The 26,327-nt window shown below is 38.4% G+C and overlaps 1 protein-coding gene across 9 annotated transcripts in view; it reads left to right on the forward strand.

Moving 5' to 3' along the window:
- The window catches only part of LOC131134153 (muscleblind-like protein 1), a 155,143-nt gene that overhangs the window by 119,052 nt on the left and 9,764 nt on the right, over positions 1 to 26,327 (forward strand). For 4 of the 9 annotated variants that reach the window (XM_058079084.1, XM_058079082.1, XM_058079081.1 and 1 more), the window contains 4 exons: positions 10,554 to 10,760; positions 18,977 to 19,216; positions 23,701 to 23,851; positions 26,193 to 26,228. In XM_058079084.1, coding sequence (XP_057935067.1) covers positions 10,554 to 10,760; positions 18,977 to 19,216; positions 23,701 to 23,851; positions 26,193 to 26,228 — 634 coding nt within the window. Of the gene's footprint in view, positions 1 to 10,553; positions 10,761 to 18,976; positions 19,217 to 21,888; positions 21,943 to 23,700; positions 23,852 to 26,192; positions 26,229 to 26,327 lie in introns of all 9 variants that reach the window. The other 5 variants (XM_058079089.1, XM_058079087.1, XM_058079090.1 and 2 more) reach the window with 4 other exon arrangements.

Here is a 26,327-nt window from a genome sequence, read left to right on the forward strand (position 1 = left end):
AGTTGTCCCACCATTGTGGTTGGAATTTCGCAATTTCACTCCATCACGGTTTTTCAACAATATTTGAATTAATAAATCATGTTAGTCTATTATTAGTAAAGAAATGTATATGTATATTTAAGCAAATTGTATATATTTGTATACCTAAATTTAGCATTTTCCAGCATAAAAATGCTAAAATAAAAATTGCTAAACCATATGTTTTTTATATGATGATGCAACTCCACGATAAAATAGAGCATGTTTGGTGCAGTTTTTGGTGTTGAAGAACTTGATCAGGTCCCTCTTTGGTCCATTTCGAGGCAGCAACTACAGTACCCTTTCTTCCACTTTCATTTGCTTCGTGACACTACTTCCGACACGATTGGGACTGAATGTTCTCATTAAAAATCCGAAGCCCTTTCCCTTTGCAGTATAATATTTGGCTTCCCCTCAGCCTTTTTAATCATACCCCACCGTGGACACACCCACAGATCGATCCCCACTTGTGCACGCATGCAGTAAATCACACCTGACTTCCCTTTTGTGAAGACATGCAGGTTTTTGTGGGTCCATGTGACCATGAGAATTGTCAAGACTGTGTGAGCATAGAGTGAATTTGTATGGCACTATTTAAAACAGGTTGTTTGGACACACACACGCTTGCACCGAGGCCCACTTAGCCCACGGCTTATCGCCCTCATCATGTGGAGAGCCCCTTGGAGAGGAACAGAGCAAACCATGAAAGGGTTTAAACAGGCAATAGATCTCGGTGGGACTGCAAAGCCTTTCCTTTCTGTTTGTGTCATGGGGAGAGAAAAAGAGAAGGAAGGTGGCTAGACAGGGAAGGACACAGCCGCGGACGAGGAGAAAGAATAGAGAGGCAAAGATAAATGGAAAAGCAGGTAAAGTGAAGGCGATAGAATGACAAGGGTGAGGGCAGACAGCAGCACAACAAAGTCAAGCAAACACCACCCTTGTTGTGTACACAAGAGTGCAAAAGGGTAGGAGCCGACGCTTTTCACTTGAGAAACTGCATCCTCCTGTGTGGTTTTATCTTTTTCACCTTGGATTCGCTCGTCTACCACATTTGTGTATTATAAACACACACGAGCCACCAATCTAGTAACTCATTCATTCACTAACTAATGCGGTGTCAACAGGCACAAAACTAGACGTTGCACGAGTCCATGAGGATGAAACAAGACTCTTAAGAATTTTTTAAGATTCTAATATATATATATATATTTTTTTTTTTAAGTGCGATGAAGAAATATGACTGGACAAAGCAACTCTTTTACTTACTAAACAATGCAGGTGTGTTTACAAATGTTTATTGTCCCACAAATGGATGCTAAAGGGATATTATTGTCAGCACTGTTTTAGACCAAATGAACCAATAATACCATAAAACCATAATATTATTGTATTATTTAATAAAGGCTGAAATGAAATGAGGGAATTATGACATCATAGTGATACATCTGATTAATAGCTCAGATAACCGATAATTTATTCATTCATTTTCTACTGCTTTTCCTCACGAGGGTCGCGGGGGGTGCTGGAGCCTATCCCAGCTGTCTTCGGGCGTAAGGCGGGGTACACCCCAGACTGGTCGCCAGCCAATCACAGGGCACATATAGACAAACAACCATTCACACTCACATTCATACCTATGGACAATTTGGAGTCGCCAATTAACCTAGCATGTTTTTGGAATGTGGGAGGAAACCGGAGTACCCGGAGAAAACCCACGCATGCACGGGGAGAACATGTAAACTCCACACAGAGATGCCCGAGGGTGGAATTGAACCGATAATTTAATTTAATTGAATTTAATTTTATCATAACTTCCCCTGAACTTACCTGTAAGCAAACATTCACTGTTTCAGAGACATTCGTCGTGCTAGTTGCACCAAAAGCTCCATCGAGCACACAAAAACCTTAGCAGTCACCTGAGATGCCACATCGCAACCACGCCTGGACCGCAGTTTTTGAAAAGGCCAAAAGGTTAGGTACAGACCTCCATGGCATTCACCCCGACTGCTCGGAGTGTGTGCCCGAATAGAGTGCACCTTGCTGGGCCATGCAGGTGGCTCCTCTCGCTCTATACTCCGGTTCTCCTGACCTCTGTAGCAACAGGCCGGCTGTTCGGAGCATGTGCCCGAATAGAGTGCACCTTGCTGGGCCGTGCAGGAGGCTCCTCTCGCTCTATACTCTGGTTCTTAAACTACACTTGCAGTGAACACACACCATTTTTGTGAACTCTGTGCCTGCCTGCCTGAAAGGAAAACAAAGGGTACACAGGCTAGGGAGCACTGTAGCCAATAGAAGGGACTGTGAAACAGTAGAGAGAGATTCAAAGTTTTGTTCATTTATTGATCAACCAGCTCAGGCCTTTACTGAATCATTCAGCACCATCACCCACCCTCTGCTGGTGTAAACATGTCATTACATTAATTAAATACTGCATGTATGTAGAATATAGTAGCTAGTAAGATCAATAATTAACAAAATTGCATGGGAATAATGTTTAATTTTACAATTCTTCATGTAGCATTTCCAACCTCCTACACAAGCACATGGCAATATATGGAGGCCGACTAAATTAATTTATTTATTGACGCTTTTTTTTTTTTCTTGTGACACCTCAACTAACTCACCCGCTCACCTCATTGTTCATTTACTGACGCCCCCTTTTGCTATGTCACGCCCACGCCACACACTGCTTCATTTGCTCACAGACTCACAGACTCACCCATTCACTCACTTCATCACTCAGTCACTCAATCTGACTCAGTCGCTCTCACTGAGTCATTGGTTTGCTTCCCGACTCAGTGATGTCGAGTCAGTCGTACATCTAATCGCTCATTCATTCACTCACTCACTGAGGTACCCACTTGCACGTTTACTCGCTTTGACATTCTCTCATTGGTTCCTTCCCTAGCTTATTCTCTTCATCACTCAACTTGCACATACGTTCTTCATTGTCTCATTCACTCAGTCATTCACTGAAAATATAAATCTATATAAAAGTTCTATATAAAAGAGTGCGTTCTTTCAGCGCATGATCAGATATAACATAACATGCATCTTGACACATTCTTCAGTAGATCTTTAAAAATGGAGGCGAGCAATCGGCACTGAACTGAAAGTTTGTTTTTGGTCCAAACTAAATTTCAAGACTGGACGAATGAAAAACTGGCAATACGGAGTTATTCCAACAACTGAAAGAAAAACTTGGGGAAGCTGTTTGACGTTTGATGTTTACGCTTTACTGTGCATGCACCATTGACGATCCTGTTTGATTATAGCGGTGCATGTAGACAAGAAATTGGAATATTCCTTTCCATGGATACCATTGTTTTTGGAAAAGTCATTCAGAAAGATTCCATTTGGAAAAAGGAAAAACTCCTCATGTAAACGTGGCTATTGATTCATTTGTAGGGGTGTCACGAGGCACTCAACTCACCAGACAAGATGATTCACCAGATTGGGTCTCAAGAATGAGATGAGATTTTGAACTTTTGAAACGTGAATTTTAAGAAAAGGAAAGGAAGGAAGGCAAGGAAAAAATATGACTGGAAAAACAAACTTTGTTATTTGCCCAGTCATAAGACTATGCAGAGGCACTTTCAAATGTTTACTGTCCAACAAATTGACATGCAAAGATATTTTTGTCAATATGTTTGAGACCAAATAAACCACTAAAATGACTTAAAATAATGAAAAATATGGCGCATTTAAGTGTTTATTCATTATTATTTTAGTTATTAGTTAGTTATTAGTTTTTAGTTACTACTTTACTCCGAACCTGGGGAGACAGAGCCTCTCTGAAAAGTGCTATACAAATAAAATTTAGAATTATTGTTATTTATTTTACACATTTTAGCCTTTTCTAGTTACATTATGCCTCTTTGCTCAATTTTTCTACTTTTGTTGGGTTTTTGTTTATTTTATTTCTGTAATGCGCCACGTTCCACAGATGGCCTCTGCGCCTCACTTTGGACACCGATGCTCATTTCACCAGGAAGATGCGGTGTAGAAATTGATTGTGACCGAGCTCTACCTTCTTGGCTGGGTTGCATTGTGGAGGGTTTTTTACAGATTGGAGGTGGAGCTCACTCCCACTCACCTGCTCAGTGGATTCCTCACCTTTTTGATGGCTTGTATTTAATGAGGTGTGTCTTGAAACAGATTCTCACCATACAGCTTTTCTCCAAATGATCATAAAGATCATAAAGAATCAGCTCGTAACTGATTCACCCTCATGCATTCACCCATTTGGTTTGACTCGTTTGCTTCGGATCTCTTTGCTTACTCAGTCACTCACTAACTCGCACATTTACTCCTTTGTTTACACTCATTTACAGTGACTCACTTCACTGACTCACTTACCCACTTGCACTGTTACTCACGTTTCAAACTCATTGGTTCGTTCACTAAGTTACTCTTTCACCTAGTCAGTCGTTTGCTTACTCTGTCGCTCATCTGTTACCCACTTAGTCCATTGTATCTCGTCACTCACTTTCTTACTGGCCCATTCACTCGTTAAGTCAGCAATTTAATCAAGCACCCACTTACCCTAAGGTTAGGTAAATATAAAAATAATAAAAATTTAAATTAAAAAAATAAATATAAAAATTTAAATAAAAAAATAAATATAAATATAACAATTAAAAAAAAGTTTGGTTTTATTTTTTGTCCTTATTTTTGTGAAATATTTTTGTACTGTTTCACACATACCTGAATATAATTTGATGCATGTTTTGGAGTAATATGAATACATGGGAAATAATAATAATAATGTATTTTTGAGTTCAAGATAGACATGGACATGGACATGGACATGGACATGGACATGGACATGGACATGGACATGGACATGGACATGGACATGGACATGGACATAGACTTTCTTTATTGTCATTGCACAATAACACAGCAGTGAAATTGCCAATGAAATAAATAAAAAATAAATCTATAAAATAGAAATGTGTCCTACTCAACCTAAAAGAGAATAAATGGAGTGTCCAGGTTGTACAGGTGTCCATCTTTCATCACTATTAGAGCTGTCAACTGTTTGTCTACTTTATTGACCAACCAAGCACATGGCCACTCAAACAGAGCAGCCATCGTCTTTATGCTATTTTGTAGTCATTTGTCATTATATAAAGGTCTCAATTGATCACTTAAAATAAAAAAAAACTACTGGCGGCATGACACAACTATTGTTTTTGAGCTACTCCAAATCACTTAGCAAACTAGTAGACCCCTTTGATGGCATCACCATCATGAGGCTGGACACACTGTGTGTTTATGTTTATTGAACAATGACACACAAATAGTAAATGCAGGACAAGGCATAATTAGTATCATGACAATAAGACAAGACACTTGAAAAAGTTAGTACAGACCCCATGAACGTGATATCCACTTCCCTGTGGGACAAAAACAAGCTCCCAACTAACCACGTAGCTTATTTGCTTTAAAAACAAAATGTCACTGAGGAAGAAAGTAATATTTGGTGGCTACCGTGCAGCAGCCAGTGACAGCGAGAAAGAAAGAAAGATGCAGAAAAAATAGGTTTGATAAGGGAGTGATCAAACACGCCGGCATGGATTGGTGTAGCCTGTATCAAGCTATCAAACTGAAACCAGGTTTTGCAGACTCGTGGCAATACAGGACAAAGTGCGTCCTTTGTCGGCTCAATACGGGTGTTGGCAACCCTACGTGATACAGAACACATGTAGGATCACATGTGATTGGCGTTGAAAGGCATTTATCGACATATGCCAACCATGTATTATTTACAGAAATCACACAAAATATTATTCATTCATTCATTTTCTACCGCTTTTCCTCACGAGAGTCGCGGGGGTGCTGGAGCCTATCCCAGCTGTCTTCGGGCGAGAGGCGGGGTACACCCTGGACTGGTGGCCAGCCAATCACAGGGCACATATAGACAAACAACCATTCACACTCACATTCATACCTATGGACAATTTGGAGTCGCCAATTAACCTAGCATGTTTTTGGTCTAGTGGTTAGCGCACAGACCTCACAGCTAGGAGACCAGGGTTCAATTCCCACCCTCGGCCATCTCTGTGTGGAGTTTGCATGTTCTCCCCGTGCATGCGTGGGTTTTCTCCGGGTACTCCGGTTTCCTCCCACATTCCAAAAACATGCTAGGTTAATTGGCGACTCCAAATTGTCCATAGGTATGAATGTGAGTGTGAATGGTTGTTTGTCTATATGTGCCCTGTGATTGGCTGGCCACCAGTCCAGGGTGTACCCCGCCTCTCGCCCGAAGACAGCTGGGATAGGCTCCAGCACCCCCGCGACCCAAGATGATGATCTGTATCGGCATCATGAAAACCTTATCGGAGCACCAATACCCGCTACTAATTGGGGGCCGATCAATCAGAGCATCCTTAATTGACATTGTCATTCAATCACTTAAACATCTCAACCGCGTGGTTGCCGTTTGATTCACTGACTCACTTGTGGGCCGAATCACTCCCTGAGTGGCTCATTCACTAACTCGGTCACTAATTGGCTCCTGACGTCTATGTCCACTTAAGCCATCGAGTCACTTAGTGTCTCATTTATTCACTTACTCATTCACTTCGTCGTGATCCTAATCCTAATTGTGTGCAAACTAACTGTCCATATAATAAGCACGTCATAAAAAGATCAGTCGTTAACACAAGTTCAATTATGTGTTATAAAGTGAAGTCAGATGATTTAAAAAGCATCGTTAACGACCCTCTCATCCTGTTTGCATGTCAAATGAAAAATATCTTTGATGTTAAAGCGAGTGATGGTTTTATTAAGGCTGGTTATACTTAGGAGGTTAGATGTGTCACACATCAATGCTACGGTGTCAATTGCTGTGAAAAGGCACGCGGCGTGAGCGTAATGAATCTCGCACAACTGCATGAAAGCCAATTTTAAGCAAAACATCATTGTGAAATGATATTGCAGTCACGGCCGTGAGCAGGGTTCTCAAACATTTTACACATGACATCATTGCACTGATGAGGCCACATGACTGAGATTCATTTCAATGACATCATGTCTGCTCCGGCCAAACCTTGAGCCGTGACTCAACGCCTCAGCTGATATCACAGCACCTCCAGGGACGCAAATCCACTTTTTTCAAGTGCACCTTGTGATAAGATTTAAGCCTCCTGATGCTGCAGCTGACAACACTGGAAAATTTCATGCAGTTCTTCTTGATTTAATGAGTGTTTTTTTCTGCCTCTGCTGCTATTCGTCATTGTGTCTTGTTGGCAGGATCTCAAGGGACAGCTCTTAGACTGGGGCTCGGGTCAAGAACCTGCAGAAAAAAATTGCAATGTGTTAAGCCCACCTTCTCAGAGAAGAGAAAGGAAGGCTTGAAAACATTTCTTCTTTTTCATCCATCCATCCATTTGCTATGCCGCTTATCCTCATTAGAGTACCACGGGTATGCTGGAGCCTATCCAAGCTGTCTTCATGCGAGAGGCGGGGTACACCCTGGACTGGTGGCCAGCCAATCACAGGGCACATATAGACAAACAACCATTCACACTCACATTCATACCTATGGACAATTTGGAGTCGCCAATTAACCTAGCATGTTTTTGGAATGTGGGAGGAAACCGGAATACCCGGAGAAAACCCACACACACGCACATGCCAAATCTTGTGCCTCATGCGCCAACATAAATGCTACTCGTTACACTGTATTTTATCATACCACTACAATATAGCACACCAAGTTACAAATTTCAGGAAAAAAAAGTCTGAACATGTCAATAATAAAGTCAAAATATTATGACATGGGTGTCTAAAGTGTGGCTATCTTTTATTAGATTTAAAATTTAAATTTAACAAAAAAGGCAGTAATTTTATTAGAATAATGTCACAATATTATAATGAAAGATAAAGTCATATTAGTGGCATGAAGTGAAATATTAAAGAAAAAAGATTTTAAGTCATGACATTATGACACACAAACAAAAACAATTTTTGTAAAAGTTGTAGAAAAGTTACAATGTTATTAGAATAAAGTAAATTAGAATAAAGTTACAATGTTATGGCAATAAAGTGATTGTTTAAAGTTGAAATAATTGGAAAAAAACCACAGCAGAAATGGAAAAAACAACTGTAATTTTACAAGAATACAGTCAAAATATTTAGAAAAAAAGTTCCATATGGAAGGATAAAAATCGGAGTACCCGGAGACACCACATGCACACAGGTGTCAAATCTTGTGTCTCGTGTGCCAACATAATTACAGCTACACTGTATTTTATCATAGCACTACAATAAAGCACACCAAGTTACAAATTTCAGAAAAAAATTCATTTAAAAAAGTCTGAATATGTCAATAATAAAGTCAAAATATTATGACAGGGGTGTCTAAAGTGTGGCTGTCTTTTATTAGATTTAAAATTCTAATTTAACAAAAAAGGCAGTAATTTTACAAGAATAATGTCACACTATTATAATGAAAGATAAAGTCATATTAGTTGCATGAAGTGAAATATTAAAGAAAAACGATTTTAAGTCATGACATTATGACACACAAACAAAAATAAGTTTTGTAAAAGTAAGTTGTAGAAAAATTAGGAGAATAAAGTAAATGAGAATAAAGTCACAATATTATGGCAATAAAGTGATTATTTCAAGTTGAAATGGTTCGAAAAAACAACAGCAGAAATGGAAAAAACAACTATAATTTTACAAGAATACAGTCAAAATATTTAGAAAAAAAGTTCCATATGGAAGGATAAAATACATGTTTTTTTAAATATTTGAAGTAAACAAAAAAGAAAGGATCAATATATTCAGAAAACAAAATTGACAAAAATTATTTAAGAATAATGTAAATATAAAAAAACAATAAAATAAATAAAAAAAATATTAATAATTTCTTTTTCACCTACATCACAAAGCTGAGATTTTTTTTCATGAAATATTTAAAACTTCTGAGCACATCTACATGTGTTGCTTTACAAAATTAATAAAAGTGGCAAAGTCGCATCCTTGCATTTTCCACTTTGTGTCCCTCGCTGGAAAATGTTTGGACAGCTCTGATGTAATATGATATGATACAGAGTGATTGAATACCTAGGTACTTGATACAGTATCAGTGTGTTGTTCCCGCAAAGTGAAAGAAAAACCCCAATCCCCAGATACCTGAAACAACTTTGATGAGCTCCAATCAATAGAGTTCATGTTTCAGAACACAGATAAAAAAAAAATCGTTTCAGCACTGTCTCAGTGCAATCCCACATATCAACTAACAGCTAAAATTGATCTCTACCTCGCTCAACTGATGGATTTGAAAAGATGGGATAATGAATTTAATGTAAACATGTATTTTGGTCAGAAGCGATAAAAGTCAAATCAATGGAGAAAGAGTTGAGCTAAACACAAGCACAACTCTTGGAGTAAACATCACCTGATCATTTTTAGTGTTTGGCCAAGATCATGCAAGTACAGTTGCGCCTCACTCTGTGGTGTTTTTTTTTTAATACAGTGGAGTGAAAAAGTGTTTATTTTTTTGCATGTTTGTCACACATAACTGTTTCAGATGATCAAACAAATTTCAATAACAAATCAATGACAACACAATGGAACACTCAATGCCGTTTCTAAATACAACTTTTTATTATTAAGGGTAAAAAAAAAAACAAAATCCAAACCTAAATGGCGCTGTGTGGAAAAGCGATTGCCCCCCTGTTAAAACATAACCGAGATTGAGATCTATCAGTCTGGAAAAGGTTCCAAAGACATTTATAAAGCTTTGGGAATTTGATCCCCAAGACCTTTAGGAAAATACTCTGTGGTCTGACCAGACAAAAGTTTTTTTTGGAAGGTGTGTGTCCCATTTCATGTGGCTTAAAAGTAACGCAGCAATTTCAGAAAAAGAACATCATAGCAACAGTAAAATATGGTGGTGGTAGTGTGATGGTTTGGGGCTGTTTTGCTGCTGGAAGACTTGCTGTGATAAATGGAAGCATGAATTCTGCTGTCGACAACACAACTTGGGTTGTGCAGCAGGACCATAATCCAGAACACACCAGCAAGTCCACCTCTGAATGGTGAGGAAAAACCAAATGAAGACTTTGGAGTGGCCTAGTCCAAGTCACGACCTGAATCCTGACCTTAAAAAGGCTTCATGCTGGAAAAGCCTCCAATGTGGCTGAATGACAACAATTCCGCTAAATTCCGCCCACTGTAAGAGACTCATTGCAAGTTATCACAAACACTTGATTGCAGTTGTTGCTGCTAAGGGTGACCCAAGCACTTATTAGCTTTAGGGGGCAATCACTTTTTCACACTGGGACATTTAGCCAAATCTCTCTTTCGTCCCTTTGTAGGGGCGGGACTTAGTGATTTAGTCAATTTTTTTATGATTATAACACTCTGAGGATATCTGCATTACATGTCTGTTGCATGTATTAAAAAGAATTTGGAGCACAACCCATAGGGGGCGCCGCAGAGATCTTTTACAGTGATCTGAATGAGAGATTATCCTTGACTTGGGACCCATTTTCTCATTCCACATGTGTCCCCAGCCCATGTTTTCAGTCACGCCCAGCCTTGCAACCAATGCCAACGGTGGTGCCGCTGCAGCATTTAACCCTTACCTTGGCCCGGTGTCACCCGGCCTGATGCCTGCTGAGATCCTGCCCAGTGCTCCAGTACTGCTCACCAGCAACACCAGCGTCCCGGTTCCGGTTGCCACTGCTGCTCAGAAGCTGATGAGGACGGACAGGCTGGAGGTGAGACATCACAGACCTTACATGTATTTAATTTTTTTTACTAGACCATCGCACTACCGCCACCATATTTTACTGTTGCTGTGATGTTCTTTTTGTAAACTGTGGGGTTACTTTTACGCCAGATGGAATGGGACACACATGGGGATCATCAGGATGTTTTCTGGCAAAATTCACTCAATGTTCTTTTTGTTCAGCAGTGGTTTTGGTCTTGCAGGCCGTTTTTGCCCAGTGTCTTTCTTATGTTGGAGTCAAGAACACTGACTTTAACTGCAGCAAGTGAGACCTCCTCGTTAGTAATAAAAACGTTCATATAAACACCGCATTTTGTGTTGTTGCCACTGACTAAAATTAAAGTTTGTTAACCCGGTAACGTCTAAAACGTATCGTTCAGACTATTAAAGACACAAGTCAGAAATTGCTCCCTCAAACAGCTTTTGTTTGTAGATTTGATTAGGTATCCAGTACACAGTTTGTGTTACACTTCAAGCATTAGCATAATACGATCATTATCCAGACTTAAGCAAAGAGAAAGGCACATTAGTGAGAGGAGCTGCACACTTCTCTGTAGCAGGCAAAGTTTCACTGAATCGCTGCAAAAGTTCTAAAGAATCTCTTCATTCTTCCACGAAACCAATCAGTCACTTGAAGCCTGATGAGCGTTGCTCCAGTAGCGGTACACAACTAATCATTAATTGGACTGTAGCGCTCATTCATTATGCAACCCCGCCTGGGAAACAATCACGGCAGAATAACGAGCTAATCGCTGGATGCAGGCAGGAGGTGGGTGAGAATGTTAGGAAGGTTGCATTTAACGTGTAACAGTGGGTGGTCAGGTAATTGATGGTGGCGGAGGCTGGGGACGTCGGCGGGCAGACATCATGGGGCGTTGGGGATTGGGTCAATGACAGGAAAAATAGATGGCGGAGGGGGAAGGTGGATGGGGTGTGGCTTGGAAATCAATTTGTAGTTGTGGTCAACAAGGGAGAAGGCCGAGCACAGATCACAGAAGACAGACAGACTAGGGATTGGATTCCATATCAGAGTCACATGGCCCATTGGAGATATGAAGCCGCTGTAGGTTTTTAATATAAATGGTATGTTCTTTTGAAACCTGATCCAAGCATTTCTAATATAGTTTCAGTTCATTTTGCTCCTATTACAAGTGTTCCATTTTGGCCACTGTACCTACCATCTTGTCCTGTCAGTACCCAGTGCTCATGACCAGAAGTGACTGTAGGAACTGGTACGGTAGAAACTCAGATCTGCCCTCTTCACTATAACGGACCGTTGCAAAGTCCGCATCCCTGTACATACTGATCCCATGTTCCATCCTTCCCTCACTCGTGAAGAAGATCCTGAGGTACCTAAACACCTCCACTTTTGGCAGGGTCTCATTCTCAATCCAGAGATGGCACTCAATGTACTCTGATTTGGAGATGCGAAGCGATCCGTTGAGTGCTGAAGATCCCGGTCCGATTAAAAACCAGCAGGACCACGTCATCTGCTAAAAGCAGAGACCTCATCCTGCAGCCCACCAAACCGGATCTGTGCCTGCCGGTGCCTACAAATTAGATCCAACCCTCGCTGGAATTAAGTCCGACTTATTTCCAGCAATGCGGATCAAGCTCTGACACCGATCATTGAGGGAGTGAAGTGCCTGAATTAGGTGGCTACTCCCCACAACATTCCTTAAGGAACATGGTCGAATGCCTTCTAACTCTCATGCACACTAAAGGACCATACCAAGAGTGTAGAGTTGGTCCGCAGTTCCACGACCTTGCCTGGGAACACCTCAGAATACATCATGAGGAACTGGATGAAGTAGCCAGGGGAGGGTACTGCCCGCATGACCCGACCTAAGCAAAGAAGAAGGTGGATGGATGGAGAAGTGTGATCCAAAACTCAATTATTATGTACACCCTGGACTGGTGGCCAGCCAATCACAGGGCACATATAGACAAACAACCATTCACACTCACATTAATACCTATGGACAATTTGGAGTCACCAATTAACCTAGCATGGTTTTGGAATGTGGGAGGAAACCGGAGTACTCGGGGAGAACATGCAAACTCCACACAGAGATGGTTGAGGGTGGAATCGAACTTGAGTTTCCTAGCTGTGTGGCCTGCGCGCTAACCACTCTTCCACCATTCTGCCCTTAATTATCAGCTATTTTTGTTTATTTTATATGTTTTATTTTATGTGCGTTATCCTTGCATTATGTAACAATGTGTTTTTAAGACTTGAAGATTGTGCAATGTTGCGATTGCACCACATCATGCAGATTCCACTAACACTTGCAAATAACTTTGTCCAATCCCCACCACTTGCCCACGCTTTTTGTGACAATTATTGTGTTTTTGTCAATCAAATTTGCCCCTGAGTAGCACTCAAACGCACGTGTCAACTGTCTAATCAATCACATGGGTCCCTGCATCACTCATGTCCTCACCATCTTGTTGACAATGACAAGGATGTGGGCGTGTGATGTATGCAAATTCAAAATACCTGTGAAAAACAACCTTTTTGAATCTCCACTTAACCCAACGTGGAGGAAGCCAGCGTACGCATGCACGTATCAGCTGAGTAACACCTCTTAGCCAAAGCCGAGTAAACAAACGCTTATTAAGATAGATGATTGACTTACTTCTGTATATTTTTCATTAAAATAGTTGTCATGCCAAAATGTTGTGTTGCTGCTGGATGTTCCACAAGGCGAAGATTTAAGACTACAATGTAGCATAGAGAACAAATACAAATGGACGCTCGCTTTGAGTTCTGTTGTTTGCGGCGTTCATTTCATTGATGACTGCTATGAAGGAACACCTTCCTGATGCGTTACACAGGAAATAGAAAAGGCGTGAAAATTGTCACAGAACAGAGTAATGGTAATGGTTTTATTTCATTTGAACATGCATCAGATTACAATTGAGTGCATCCCATAATCAGTTCCCAGTTCCACATGTCCAAAAGGAGTAGGAAGAAGCAAAGCTTATTAAATCCTACCCCTCCATCTGGTTCTTTTACAATCAGTAACTGTTACATTTGTTCACTTCCTGCTTTCCATAATACAGTTTAAGGTTTTTCATTCATTCATTCATTCATTTTCTACCGCTTTTTCCTCACGAGGGTCGCGGGGGGTGCTGGTGCCTATCCCAGCTGTCTTCGGGCGAGAGGCGGGGTACACCCTGGACTGGTCGCCAGCCAATCACAGGGCACATATAGACAAACAACCATTCACACTCACATTCATACCTATGGACAATTTGGAGTGGCCAATTAACCTAGCATGTTTTTGGAATGTGGGAGGAAACCGGAGTACCCGGAGAAAACCCACGCATGCACGGGGAGAACATGCAAACTCCACACAGAGATGGCCGAGGGTGGGAATTGAACCCTAGTCTCCTAGCTGTGAGGTCTGTGCGCTAACCACTGGACCGCCGTGCCGCCCAGTTTAAGGGTTTTTTTATTTTTAATAATGTCATGTCATTTCTTGTTTCCATAATATATTCTAAACACTAATCCACGATAGCAACATGCTATGTTATGTCAATATCTTTTCACAGCCATATGTTTACTGTGCAGGGTGGGGGCGGCAATGGCGGAAAAATACACATTAAAAAAGACTATAAAGAGTCCTTTACACTCATTAAGAAGCCAATTGTAAACAATAATTGAAGGATAACCAACTGCATAGTGACCGTTCTGGGTTCTGAAGGCGACCAATCCTGCTTGGGCATGGACTTGACATCTGTTTTTTACACTGACTCGGGTAAAATGTCATGAATTTCATAAATAACTCATATACATGCGGACCTAGACCAAATGATGCTATTGCTTGTTATTGGCCCTGTTTGGTCAGTATTCCCTGTTGTGCTGCGGGATGTGAAAATCCGTCAGGAACTAGGTTTGAAGGTCTAAAAATATCTTGGGAGCCAGACATAGTTGAGTTTTTTGGTATGCCATTCAAAATAAACACAGCCTCGGACGGCGTTGACTATCATGCACTGAAGCGGATATGTTACGCACAATTTCATCAAGTTGGAGAGAAATCTCCTATTTTAGAAGACAAGCTGCTTTGTACAAATATTTTCCAGTACTTTCTCTCGCTCTCTCTCTCTCTCGTAAGTGTTGCCACACTGCAGCATTCAGGAAATCCATAAAGTCACATGTTGCTTTTTACCTGCCAGGGCGCTGATGCAAATGGCCGAGGGTGACAGTTACCATGGGGACGGAAATATGATTAACTGGCCCTTCATTTGCTTCTCCACCTAAGCACTTTGGGGCGGGTTAGCTCACTCCAATGCATGATTAAGCACCGTTAAGGAAGACACGCCGTGGGTCCACGCCGGCTGCGGAGGACATCAAATTGCTCCAATTTAGCTTCACTCTCTTTTCGGAATTTTTTTTTTTTCCCTTTACTCGCCCAAGGCCGCCATCACACACTCTCTCTTTTGTCTCCTTGATCCCGATCTCTCTGTCCTTTACTCCGTATTCATCACCTACTCCTACAGTTCCTCTCTCACCCTCCCACACCCGTCTCTCCAACATCTGCCTGACAACAAGGCAGCTCTTTTTTTTCAATAAGACCAGTTGAAGGGAATGAATGTGCATTATGTGAATGTGGAGGTGTATATTTAGAGGCATTGAGATTTGAACCCGACTGTCTGCCTTTTGGAGACGATCAGCCGTCCTGGCGACAGTTAGGCTGTGGAGAATGGCGGCGGTGGCCTTTTGCGCGGCACCCGGGTCCGCCACAAATCACTTGATGCAGATGGCAAGGCTGGGGGAGATAAAGATGTACAGTACACAGGGTGTTATGAAATTAAATGTCTTTTAGTGCAATTTAGACTCAGCCTGAGCTCGAGCAGGGATGATAAGTTACTGCATGGCTCTTAAATGTGTCAGAAATGTTATTCTAAAGGGGAGGGGGGGGGTCTCAATTTATACGTGCACTAACCTGGTGTGTGTGTGTGTATGTGTGTGTGTGTGTTGGTAAATACGTCAGCCTTGTCCCTCCCCCCCCCCTCTTTCTGGTCTCATATTTCCCATGGGCCTCACTGAGCAGGCCAACGAGGCCACAGCTTTGCATCCCGCAACCTTTTGCTGCCCCCTAGCGGATGACACAGGAACAGCCAACGTGGCTTATTTGCATAACGGATAAATGCATTGTGATTGATGTGACCCGTAAAAAGCGCCGGTTCCGCTCTGTTCCGCTTATCAATCAAGTGTAATGGCGGCACCTGTCAATGAGATTGATCATCTCACTGCGCTTAACGTGATCATCAGCTTGTGAACAGGCTATGGCCTTTTCATGAATTCATCAAATGGTGAAGTAAATGAAGATGTGGGTTATTCACGGCTGTGGATTGGGGACTTGTTTTTATACAATAAAGTCCCGAATATAATCTAAATATATCACACAACGAGCACCAATCACTGATATTTGGGATTTGACATATTGTATACCAAGTTATCATAAGAACATGGATGTCTACTATCAAGTATACTGTATATCGGGGGTGTCCAAAGTTCGGCCCAGGAGCCATTTGCGGGCCACACAATCCAAAAATATGATTTAAAAAAAGCAACACCAAAGCAAAGAATAAAGTCAAAATATTAAAACAAAAACATGTAATTTAACGAGAATAAACGTTGTACATTGTAATATTATGAGGAAATATAAGGAGTTAATTAAATATTAATTAAAAAATATTTCAAGTCATAGTACTATGAGAAACAAACAAAAAACAATAAAGTTGTCGTTTTTGGAAAATTAGTTTGGGGAAAGTTATGGGAATAAAATCATAATATTATGGGAAGAAAGTTTACCTGACGAAAGTTGAAATTGTACGAGAATTCAAAAAAGTATTGATAGAAAAAAGAAAAAAAAAATAACTTGTAATATAATGAGGAAAAAAATCTTTGGATTTTAGCAACATAAAAGAACATTTTTAAAGATAATATTATGAGAACCAAATAAAACTAAATAAAGTTGTCATTTTTTGTAACAAAAATTGTGACAAATTGTAACAAAAATATTTTGGCAACAAAGTCGTAATATTACAAGAGAAAATTTCCAAATCTCATTTAAGAATAAAGTTGAAATATTTGGAAAATTGTAGCAAAAATTGGAAAAACAGAGCAAAGTGTGAAGTTGATATTAATTTCTGTTTTTTCACCGTTATGACAAAGCTGAGAGATGCATTTTGTTCTTGAAATATATATAACTTCTTATCATATCTACTTGAGTTGCTTTACAAAATATTTTTATCATTTACGTCCCTACTTAGTATGAATAAAATGTATTGTGATTAATTGTGATTAATTATGAATTAACTATGGATGATGTAATTAATTAGAAATAAATGCTTTAATCGACCTTCAGCCTTAGTTTCAAGTTCATTGATAATTTTTGTAGTTTTTCTTTAGTTTGTACAAATACATTTATAAAATCTGTACATATATAAAGTATGCATGTAATGGAATAGAAACTATTACCGTACATCTGTTAACCCAGGGGTGCTCATTAAGTCGATCGCGAGCTACCGGTCGATCGCAGAGGTGGTACTGGTCGATCGCTGGTCGATCGCGGCGTGACATTAAAAAAATATCATCCCAGCATCAATGCCGTCACTTGATTGATATACAGGGCAGCCATTCAGATGACAACTGAATGTTGCCCTTCGGGCGACCAATCAAATCAAACAACGTCTCTAAGTGCAGCAGAACTTACGATGTCAGCCTATCATCCATCCCCGTTACTTGATTGACATACAGGACAACCAGTCAGATGACAACTGAATTTTGACCTTTAGGTCACCGCTCATGCGTAAACAACGATGCAAAGTGCTAAGCTAGTCGGCGAATTGCGAGATTTTAAAGCCCTCGCTAAAGTTTATGGTCACTAAAATGAGTGAAGGAGCTGGACCAAGTAAAAAGGCAAAAACTGGACCAAGTAAAAAGGCAAAAAACATATCACTTCCATACGGATATGGAATATTATACGGATATTATGATACGGATATTATCCATGACTGATAAACATTTGGAAGTGTGCTTGAGGCTGGCTATCAGCAGCTACTGTCCGGACTATGCATCCCTGGCTGGTTCAATTCAGTGCAAGTCATCAAAGTAAACTCAGGTAATTACAAAAAATGTTAATAGTTAATTATGTGTGTTTTGCAATATTGGCTCATTTGGTTATGTAAGGTACATCAACATACATTGTACGTACAAATAATCCTCAATACATTTGAAAATAAATAGATGTTTTGCATTTTTGTAGTGGGTAGATCATTTTGACTCGGTCATTTTAAAAGTAGCTCGCATGCTGAAAAAGTTTGAGCACCCCTGTGTTAACTCTTTCAATAGCAAAGACATATTTATATGTTTTTATAATCCCAAACGCCCAATCCTAACGACATACATATTCGTCTTTGACGGGGTTTTTTTGCTCAAGAGCAAAAAAAGGTGATGATGTAACTGCACACTAGAAAATAGCAAGAAAGAACATGGAGGAGTGTAGCGTGCAGAAGGTTAGGCAATGTAAGGAAATGAGAACGCATGCACATGCAGACTCACACGTGTAAACACACTGTAAATAGTTGATGCTGTTATATTTGCAAAACAATAGTTACAACCTATTTGTGTTGTTTATGTTGTTTAGATATTTGGCCTGGTTTTCTTCCTTTTTTTAGTCGGGAAGTGATATTTTGCTGAAACTTGTCTATGTTCTACTGCTGATGACTAAGGAACGGAAAAGACAGGAGTCTAGTCTTTCTTTGGTAGGTTCCATGTTTATATCACCATAGAACCCAATATAGAAGTACATCCATTCATTCATTTTCTACCGCTTTTCCTCACGAGGGTCGCGGGGGGTGCTGGAGCCTATCCCAGCTGTCTTCGGGCGTAAGGCGGGGTACACCCGAGACTGGTCGCCAGCCAATCACAGGGCACATATAGACAAACAACCATTCACACTCACATTCATACCTATGGACAATTTGGAGTGGCCAATTAACCTAGCATGTTTTTGGAATGTGGGAGGAAACCGGAGTACCCGGAGAAAACCCACGCATGCACGGGGAGAACATGCAAACTCCACACAGAGATGGCCGAGGGTTATAGAAGTACAGTCTTTTAATAAAGTCTTTTAAAAAGTGTCTGGGATTGAATAAAGTTATTTATTTACTGATGTTTTGGTGCACCAGGTATGTCGGGAATACCAGCGGGGCAACTGCACTCGCGGCGAGAACGACTGCCGCTTCGCTCACCCGGCGGACAGCACCATGATCGACACCAATGACAACACGGTGACGGTGTGCATGGACTACATTAAAGGTCGCTGCTCTCGGGAGAAGTGCAAGTACTTCCACCCTCCGGCTCACCTGCAGGCCAAAATAAAAGCAGCCCAACATCAAGTCAACCAGGCTGCGGCGGCCGCCGCCATGGTAGGTGCTCATTCATTTTTCATTCCGGCCGTACGGCAAGCCTCCCCTCAGAGAATACAATCTAGTTGGGGCCTCCCCTGCTTCTTAAAACACTGATTTTCGGCAGCGTATTTGTGTTTTGTACTCGCCCCCAGTCTCTGTTTACTGTTTACTTTCATTGATTGCACAAAAACCCATTTTGTTTGCCTTTAAAAAGAACAGAATTTGGCTGAGGTTGATTTTTCTCAAGCTGCTCCTCACACTTGCAATCGCTATCAAACTTAAAAATAATAATAATAAATAAATAATCATAGTTTTCTACTAAACTATGGCCTACTAATAGTCAAAAAGGCACATTTATGAATTATTGGCTTAAATGAAGCAAAATAGACTGCAAGGTGGACGAGTGGTAAGCGCGCAGGCCTCACAATTAGGAGGCCCGAGTTCAATTCCACCCTCGGCCATCTTTGTGTGGGGTTTGCATGTTGTTTCCGTGCATGCGTGGGTTTTCTCCGGGTACTCCGGTTTCCTCCCACATTCCAAAAACATGCTAGGTTAATTGGCGACTCCAAATTGAAGGATAAAATACTCCGTTTTTTATCCTTCCATATGGAACTTTTTTTCTAAATATTTTGACTGTATTCTTGTAAAATTAGAGTTGTTTTTTCCATTTCTGCTGTTGTTTTTTCGAACCATTTCAACTTGAAATAATCACTTTATTGCCATAATATTGTGACTTTATTCTCATTTACTTTATTCTCCTAATTTTTCTACAACTTACTTTTACAAAACTTATTTTTGTTTGTGTGTCATAATGTCATGACTTAAAATCGTTTTTCTTTAATATTTCACTTCATGCAACTAATATGACTTTATCTTTCATTATAATAGTGTGACATTATTCTTGTAAAATTACTGCCTTTTTTGTTAAATTAGAATTTTAAATCTAATAAAAGACAGCCACACTTTAGACACCCCTGTCATAATATTTTGACTTTATTATTGACATATTCAGACTTTTTTAAATGATTTTTTTTCTGAAATTTGTAACTTGGTGTGCTTTATTGTAGTGCTATGATAAAATACAGTGTAGCTGTAATTATGTTGGCACACGAGACACAAGATTTGACACCTGCGTGCATGTGGTGTCTCCGGGTACTCCGATTTTTATCCTTCCATATGGAACTTTTTTTCTAAATATTTTGACTGTATTCTTGTAAAATTACAGTTGTTTTTTTCCATTTCTGCTGTTGTTTTTTTCCAATTATTTCAACTTTAAACAATCACTTTATTGCCATAACATTGTAACTTTATTCTAATTGACTTTATTCTAATAACATTGTAACTTTTCTACAACTTTTACAAAAATTGTTTTTGTTTGTGTGTCATAATGTCATGACTTAAAATCTTTTTTCTTTAATATTTCACTTCATGCCACTAATATGACTTTATCTTTCATTATAATATTGTGACATTATTCTAATAAAATTACTGCCTTTTTGGTTAAATTTAAATTTTAAATCTAATAAAAGATAGCCACACTTTAGACACCCATGTCATATAATATTTTGACTTTATTATTGACATGTTCAGACTTTTTTTTCCTGAAATTTGTAACTTGGTGTGCTATATTGTAGTGGTATGATAAAATACAGTGTAACGAGTAGCATTTATGTTGGCGCATGAGGCACAAGATTTGGCATGTGCGTGTGTGTGGTTTCTCCGGGTACTCCGGTTTCCTCCCACATTCCAAAAACATGCTAGGTTAATTGGCGACTCCAAATTGTCCATAGGTATGAATGTGAGTGTGAATGGTTGTTTGTCTATATGTGCCCTGTGATTGGCTGGCCACCAGTCCAGTGTGTACCCCGCCTCTCGCCTGAAGACAGTCGGGATAGGTGATGTCTCAGTTTTTGTTGTTTTCTTGTTAAATTCTACTTTTAAAATGTGCGACAGGCCAATAAAGAAACATCCCTGGGCTGTAAATAGCCCCCGGGCTGCACTTTGGACCCCACTGATGCATCATTCGGTGCGGTAGGCTTTAGACGATGGAGCTTCCTAGCAACAGGGAGCATCATTGTTGGTTCTAATTGGAACATTTACACTGTATGTCTCCCAATTTGATCTCCTCACGGCTCAGCTGCTCCGTCCATTAGCACCAGCAGGTCGTCTGACATTTCACTTTTAATTAGTAGCCTGAGCTTGAACATAGAAAATGGCCTTTCAAAACTTATTAGAGTTCAGATAAAGGTGGTGATGTAAGCACCGGAATTCCAACTTTTTTTTATTGTGTATTTTAAGTGTAGTGGTGAAATGCTAGTGTGGTTTTGTGTTTTTTTGTTTTTTTTTTGTCTTGCCTGCGGTCATGAGTTAACTTCACAGTGTGACCTTTTCCTCGAGCTGGCTTGCAATAAACCAAAAAAAATCTTCGTCATAATTCTCATAATTCAACATCAAATGTGATGTAATTCTTTGAATATTACATAATGTGCATGTTCAGGTCTCAGTCTGGTCGTAACCTGCATTGCAATGATGGTTTTTTTTTGTTGTGTTTTGTTTCTTGGTTCACAATGCACTGCCGCTCCCATGATGCACCGCCCCCCACCCGCCCCCTCCGCTTGCTGGTTTATGTTAATGCGCTTGAATCCCATTGGCACCATTGTCATCACGTGCTCGCTGCCCCGCTAATTAAGACTGGGGCGGCTGTCAAATCGCCGAAGCGGTCCCTCGACGCGGCTTGTGACCTGGTACCTATGACCTTTCACCTCTTAGCCTGGCATGTCGCTGTTTGTGTCCTACTGTAGATGTTTACTTACCTGTGTTGGCTAAATGACACATGAAGGTGATGAACTGACTGGCTTCTGCTCGGGGAAGAAAAACAAAAAAATGCTAACCACTCAGCCACCATGCGGTCCCATTATTAGTATATGTTACAATAATAAAATGGTTTAATATTAGCATATTATTAGCATCAACTTCACTCTTTGCTCTTTTTTCTTATTTTTTATTTTATTTATTATTATTATCTTTAATATTTCAAGTCTATGCTACTAAAATAACAAGATTTTTTTTAATTTATTTAATTATATCTAATTATATAAAAATAAAAAATTATATAAAAATAATATTGTGACTTTTCCTTTTAGCATACAATAAAAATATTTCTCTTAATATTTTGACTTTATTCTTTTTTTCATTTCTGCAGTTTTTTCTTAATTTTCTAACTATTTCAACTTTCTTCTTGTAATATTATGACTTTATCCCCATAATATTTTTAATGCATTCCGTATTCATTGTCCGATTATAATGTGCCCCCACCTAATTTTCCCAAAAATATTTTCTTTTTTTTTATTCTCTGGATATTATGACTTAAAAATTTAATTCATGCTATTCTCGTAAAATTGTGACTTTTTCTCATTAGATAAAAACTTTCGTCTTGTAATACTGTGACTTGAATTTTTTATTTATTTGTTTTTTATTTGTTTTTTTTCAAAAAAATTTTCAAATTTTTGAAATATTTTCACATTTCTCTATCAATTTTCTTTTGACAATATTATTAATTTATTGCCATAATATTTGGACTTTATTCCCATAATATTATAACCTATTCCCCAACATAATTTACAAATATATATATATTTTGGGGGGTTTCTTTGTCATATTACAACAACAAAAAAAAGCGATTTTTTTTTCTTTATTATTTCAACTCTAAGATGCTAAAATGACATAATGACACATTCATCCTCGTAAAACTTTAACTCTGTTGTAATTGGAATGCACCTTTTTTCTCTTCATATTTCAGTTTATTCTCATAAAATTACAGTTTTTAAAAAATATTTTTTTTTCTTTGTTCTTGTACATTTTGTTATTTTATTTAGGCTTTATTCCTATAATATTTTGGATTTATTCTTGTAACATAAAAACTTAATTTAGCAAATATAAATTATATTTGTCATTTTCAATCTTTTTTCTTTAATATTTCACTTTATGCAACTAACATGACATCATTTGTCCTCAGAAATTGCAAAATTGTTCTCATGAAATTATGACTTTCTTGTTAGATTAAAACTTTTTTCTATTAATATTTTCTCTTAATTCTTGTTAAATTATTGCTGTTTTTGCTGGTGTTTTATTTTATATAGTTTTACCCCGTCACCCCGATATGTCATAATATTTTTTTCCACCTGAACAAATCTCCAATAGACGCTTGGTACTTTCTGCAGTTGAGTATTCAATGATGATTGAAATATTGTTTGTATAGTGGATAAAAAAAAAGGTCATTATTATTGAAAATAAGTCAATAATTATTTTCAATTCATCACCTCATGTACTTTGCAAGTAGAATGTATTTTTTGTGTCCAATAATAGCATAGCCTTGCATGACACATTCAACATTTATGCTCATCAGATCCATCATCTGATTCAGGTCTTTGCTCGCCCATGTTTCCGCACTACTCACTTTGATCTTTCCTCTCCCTCTCGTCCCTCGTGGTCGCCCTCATCAGGGGCTCCCTCCTGTCCTGCCCCCTTTACCAAAGAGACCTGCACTTGAAAAAGCCAACGGTGCCACCACCATGTTCAACGCCGGCGTATTCCAGTACCAACAGGCTCTGGCCAACATGCAGTTCCAGCAGCAGGCTGCCTTCATCCCTTCAGGTGATTATGATGATGATGATGATGATGATGATTCCTACTGGTGGGGAAGGGGCCACAAGCAGGGTTTGAGTTAGGATCTGTAGGCGGGGGGGGTCGCGATCATTTTAGGCATGTGCATGTATGTTCACAAGCATGCACACACTAGTACAACCGTCATTCTGGGAAAAGATATGATAAGACAGAGTAGACCATATAACTCGTAAAAAAATGGCGGCAGAGGGAAGGAAACAAACCCTCAGGAAGCCAGCATCACATTTATGAAGTCATGAAATGTATTGTATGAGAATAAAGGTATGATATTACAAGAAACATCATAGAAGAAGAGGAAAAAAAGGAAGTTGTAATCCTATGACCATAATGTTGGGAGATACAAGTCAGAGAATGATGACAAAAAAGGTTTAATATTGTGAGGGAAAAGTGCGTTATATAGAATTTATTTTATTTTATGGGGGGGTCAAAATATTATATAATATTAATATAATAATATATATATTATTTATATATATAATATATAAATTATATAATTATATAAATATAATATTATCAAAATATTACTAGAAAAGTCCTCTTTAAAAAAAACAAGATGCTATTAACATAATTATTTGACACCTTTTTTTCATCTGCGATTAAATGTGATGAATTACTATGAGTTAAGTACGGAAAAAAATGTGATTAATCATGGTTAAATATTTTAATCGACTGGTAGTTTTTAGCAACAAAAAGTCATCATTTTAAAGAGAAAAATTGACAATAAAGTTGTAATGTCGGCTGGATTAAAGTCAGAGAATTCTGACAATAATTATGAAAATATTAATATTATAATATTATATATATTATAATATATGTTATAATATTAATATTATATATATTAATATATTAATAATAATTATCATTATTAAATATTATGAGAACCGATTGGAATAAAACCTTTATTAGAAGTATGATGATAAAGTTTTATAAAAGTCTAATAAATTTCCAAGAAAAATGTGTCGTTTTAGGGAAAAAATAATTAGAATGAAGACTTCATGGAATTAAATGTGATAATGTGATGAATTACTATGAGTTAAGTACGGAGAAAAAAATGTGATTAATCATGGTTAAATATTTTAATCGACTGGTAGTTTTTAGCAACAAAAAGTCATCATTTTAAAGAGAAAAATTGACAATAAAGTTGTAATGTCGGCTGGATTAAATTCAGAGAATTCTGACAATAATTATGAAAATATTAATATTATAATATTGTATATATTATAATATATGTTATAATATTAATATTATATATATTAATATATTAATAATAATTATCATTATTAAATATTATGAGAACCGATTGGAATAAAACCTTTATTAGAAGTATGATGATAAAGTTTTATAAAAGTCTAATAAATTTCCAAGAAAAATATGTCGTTTTAGGGAAAAAGTAATTAGAATGAAGACTTCATGGAATTAAATGTGATAATGTGATGAATTACTATGAGTTAAGTACGGAGAAAAAAATGTGATTAATCATGGTTAAATATTTTAATCGACTGGTAGTTTTTAGCAACAAAAAGTCATCATTTTAAAGAGAAAAATTGACAATAAAGTTGTAATGTCGGCTGGATTGAAGTCAGAGAATTCTGACAATAATTATGGAAATGTTAATATTATAAATATTATAATATATGTTATGATATTAATATTATATATATATATATTAATAATAATTATCATTATTAAATATTATGAGAACCGATAGGAATAAAACCTTTATTTGAAGTATGATGATAAAATTTTATAAAAGTCTAATAAATTTCCAAGAAAAATGTGTCGTTTTAGGAAAAAAGTAATTAAAATGAAGACTTCATGGAATTATACATATTATAAGACCAAGTCATAATTTATTACAAATAAAGTCTGATTATTGAGACAATAAAGCCATGCAGGAGGATAAAGTGAAAGTATTTGGTCGTAGATGTCACATCATATTTTTGTGCAGATAGCCGAGTACAACAACACCTCCCGTTTGTCTCCAATGTGTGAGTCTAAAAAGGGGAATAAATGACATATAAAGTGTGAAAGTGCAGTAAAATGGTGGCAAAGCCCATGTGGGCATTACACACTTAACGCACATCCAATGTGCGCTGTCCCCTCCGACATTCTCCTCTACAAAGATGGATTCAAACTCTTGAATGCATGCCGGCTGCATGCCGTAAAATGATTTAGTGAAGCAGTGCAAAGATGTGTTGTCATGCAGGTTGAAGCCAATATGTCAGATTTTTATAACTGTAATGACTTATCTTCATTTTTTTTTGTTCCCCTCCCTTTCACTCCACTTCCTGTTGCAATGCATGATGGGCAGGCTCCATATTGTGCATGACGCCTGCAACAAGTGTTGGTAGGTGCCAGCTTTACTTCCTGATTCTATTGAATATCGCCATGCTTTATGTACACACACCTTCCGCCTCCACGCAAGTCAACGTCTGGCTGACCTCCA

The sequence above is a fragment of the Doryrhamphus excisus genome, chromosome 8 (assembly GCF_030265055.1).
Source record: "Doryrhamphus excisus isolate RoL2022-K1 chromosome 8, RoL_Dexc_1.0, whole genome shotgun sequence".
NCBI classification, from domain to species: domain Eukaryota; kingdom Metazoa; phylum Chordata; class Actinopteri; order Syngnathiformes; family Syngnathidae; genus Doryrhamphus; species Doryrhamphus excisus.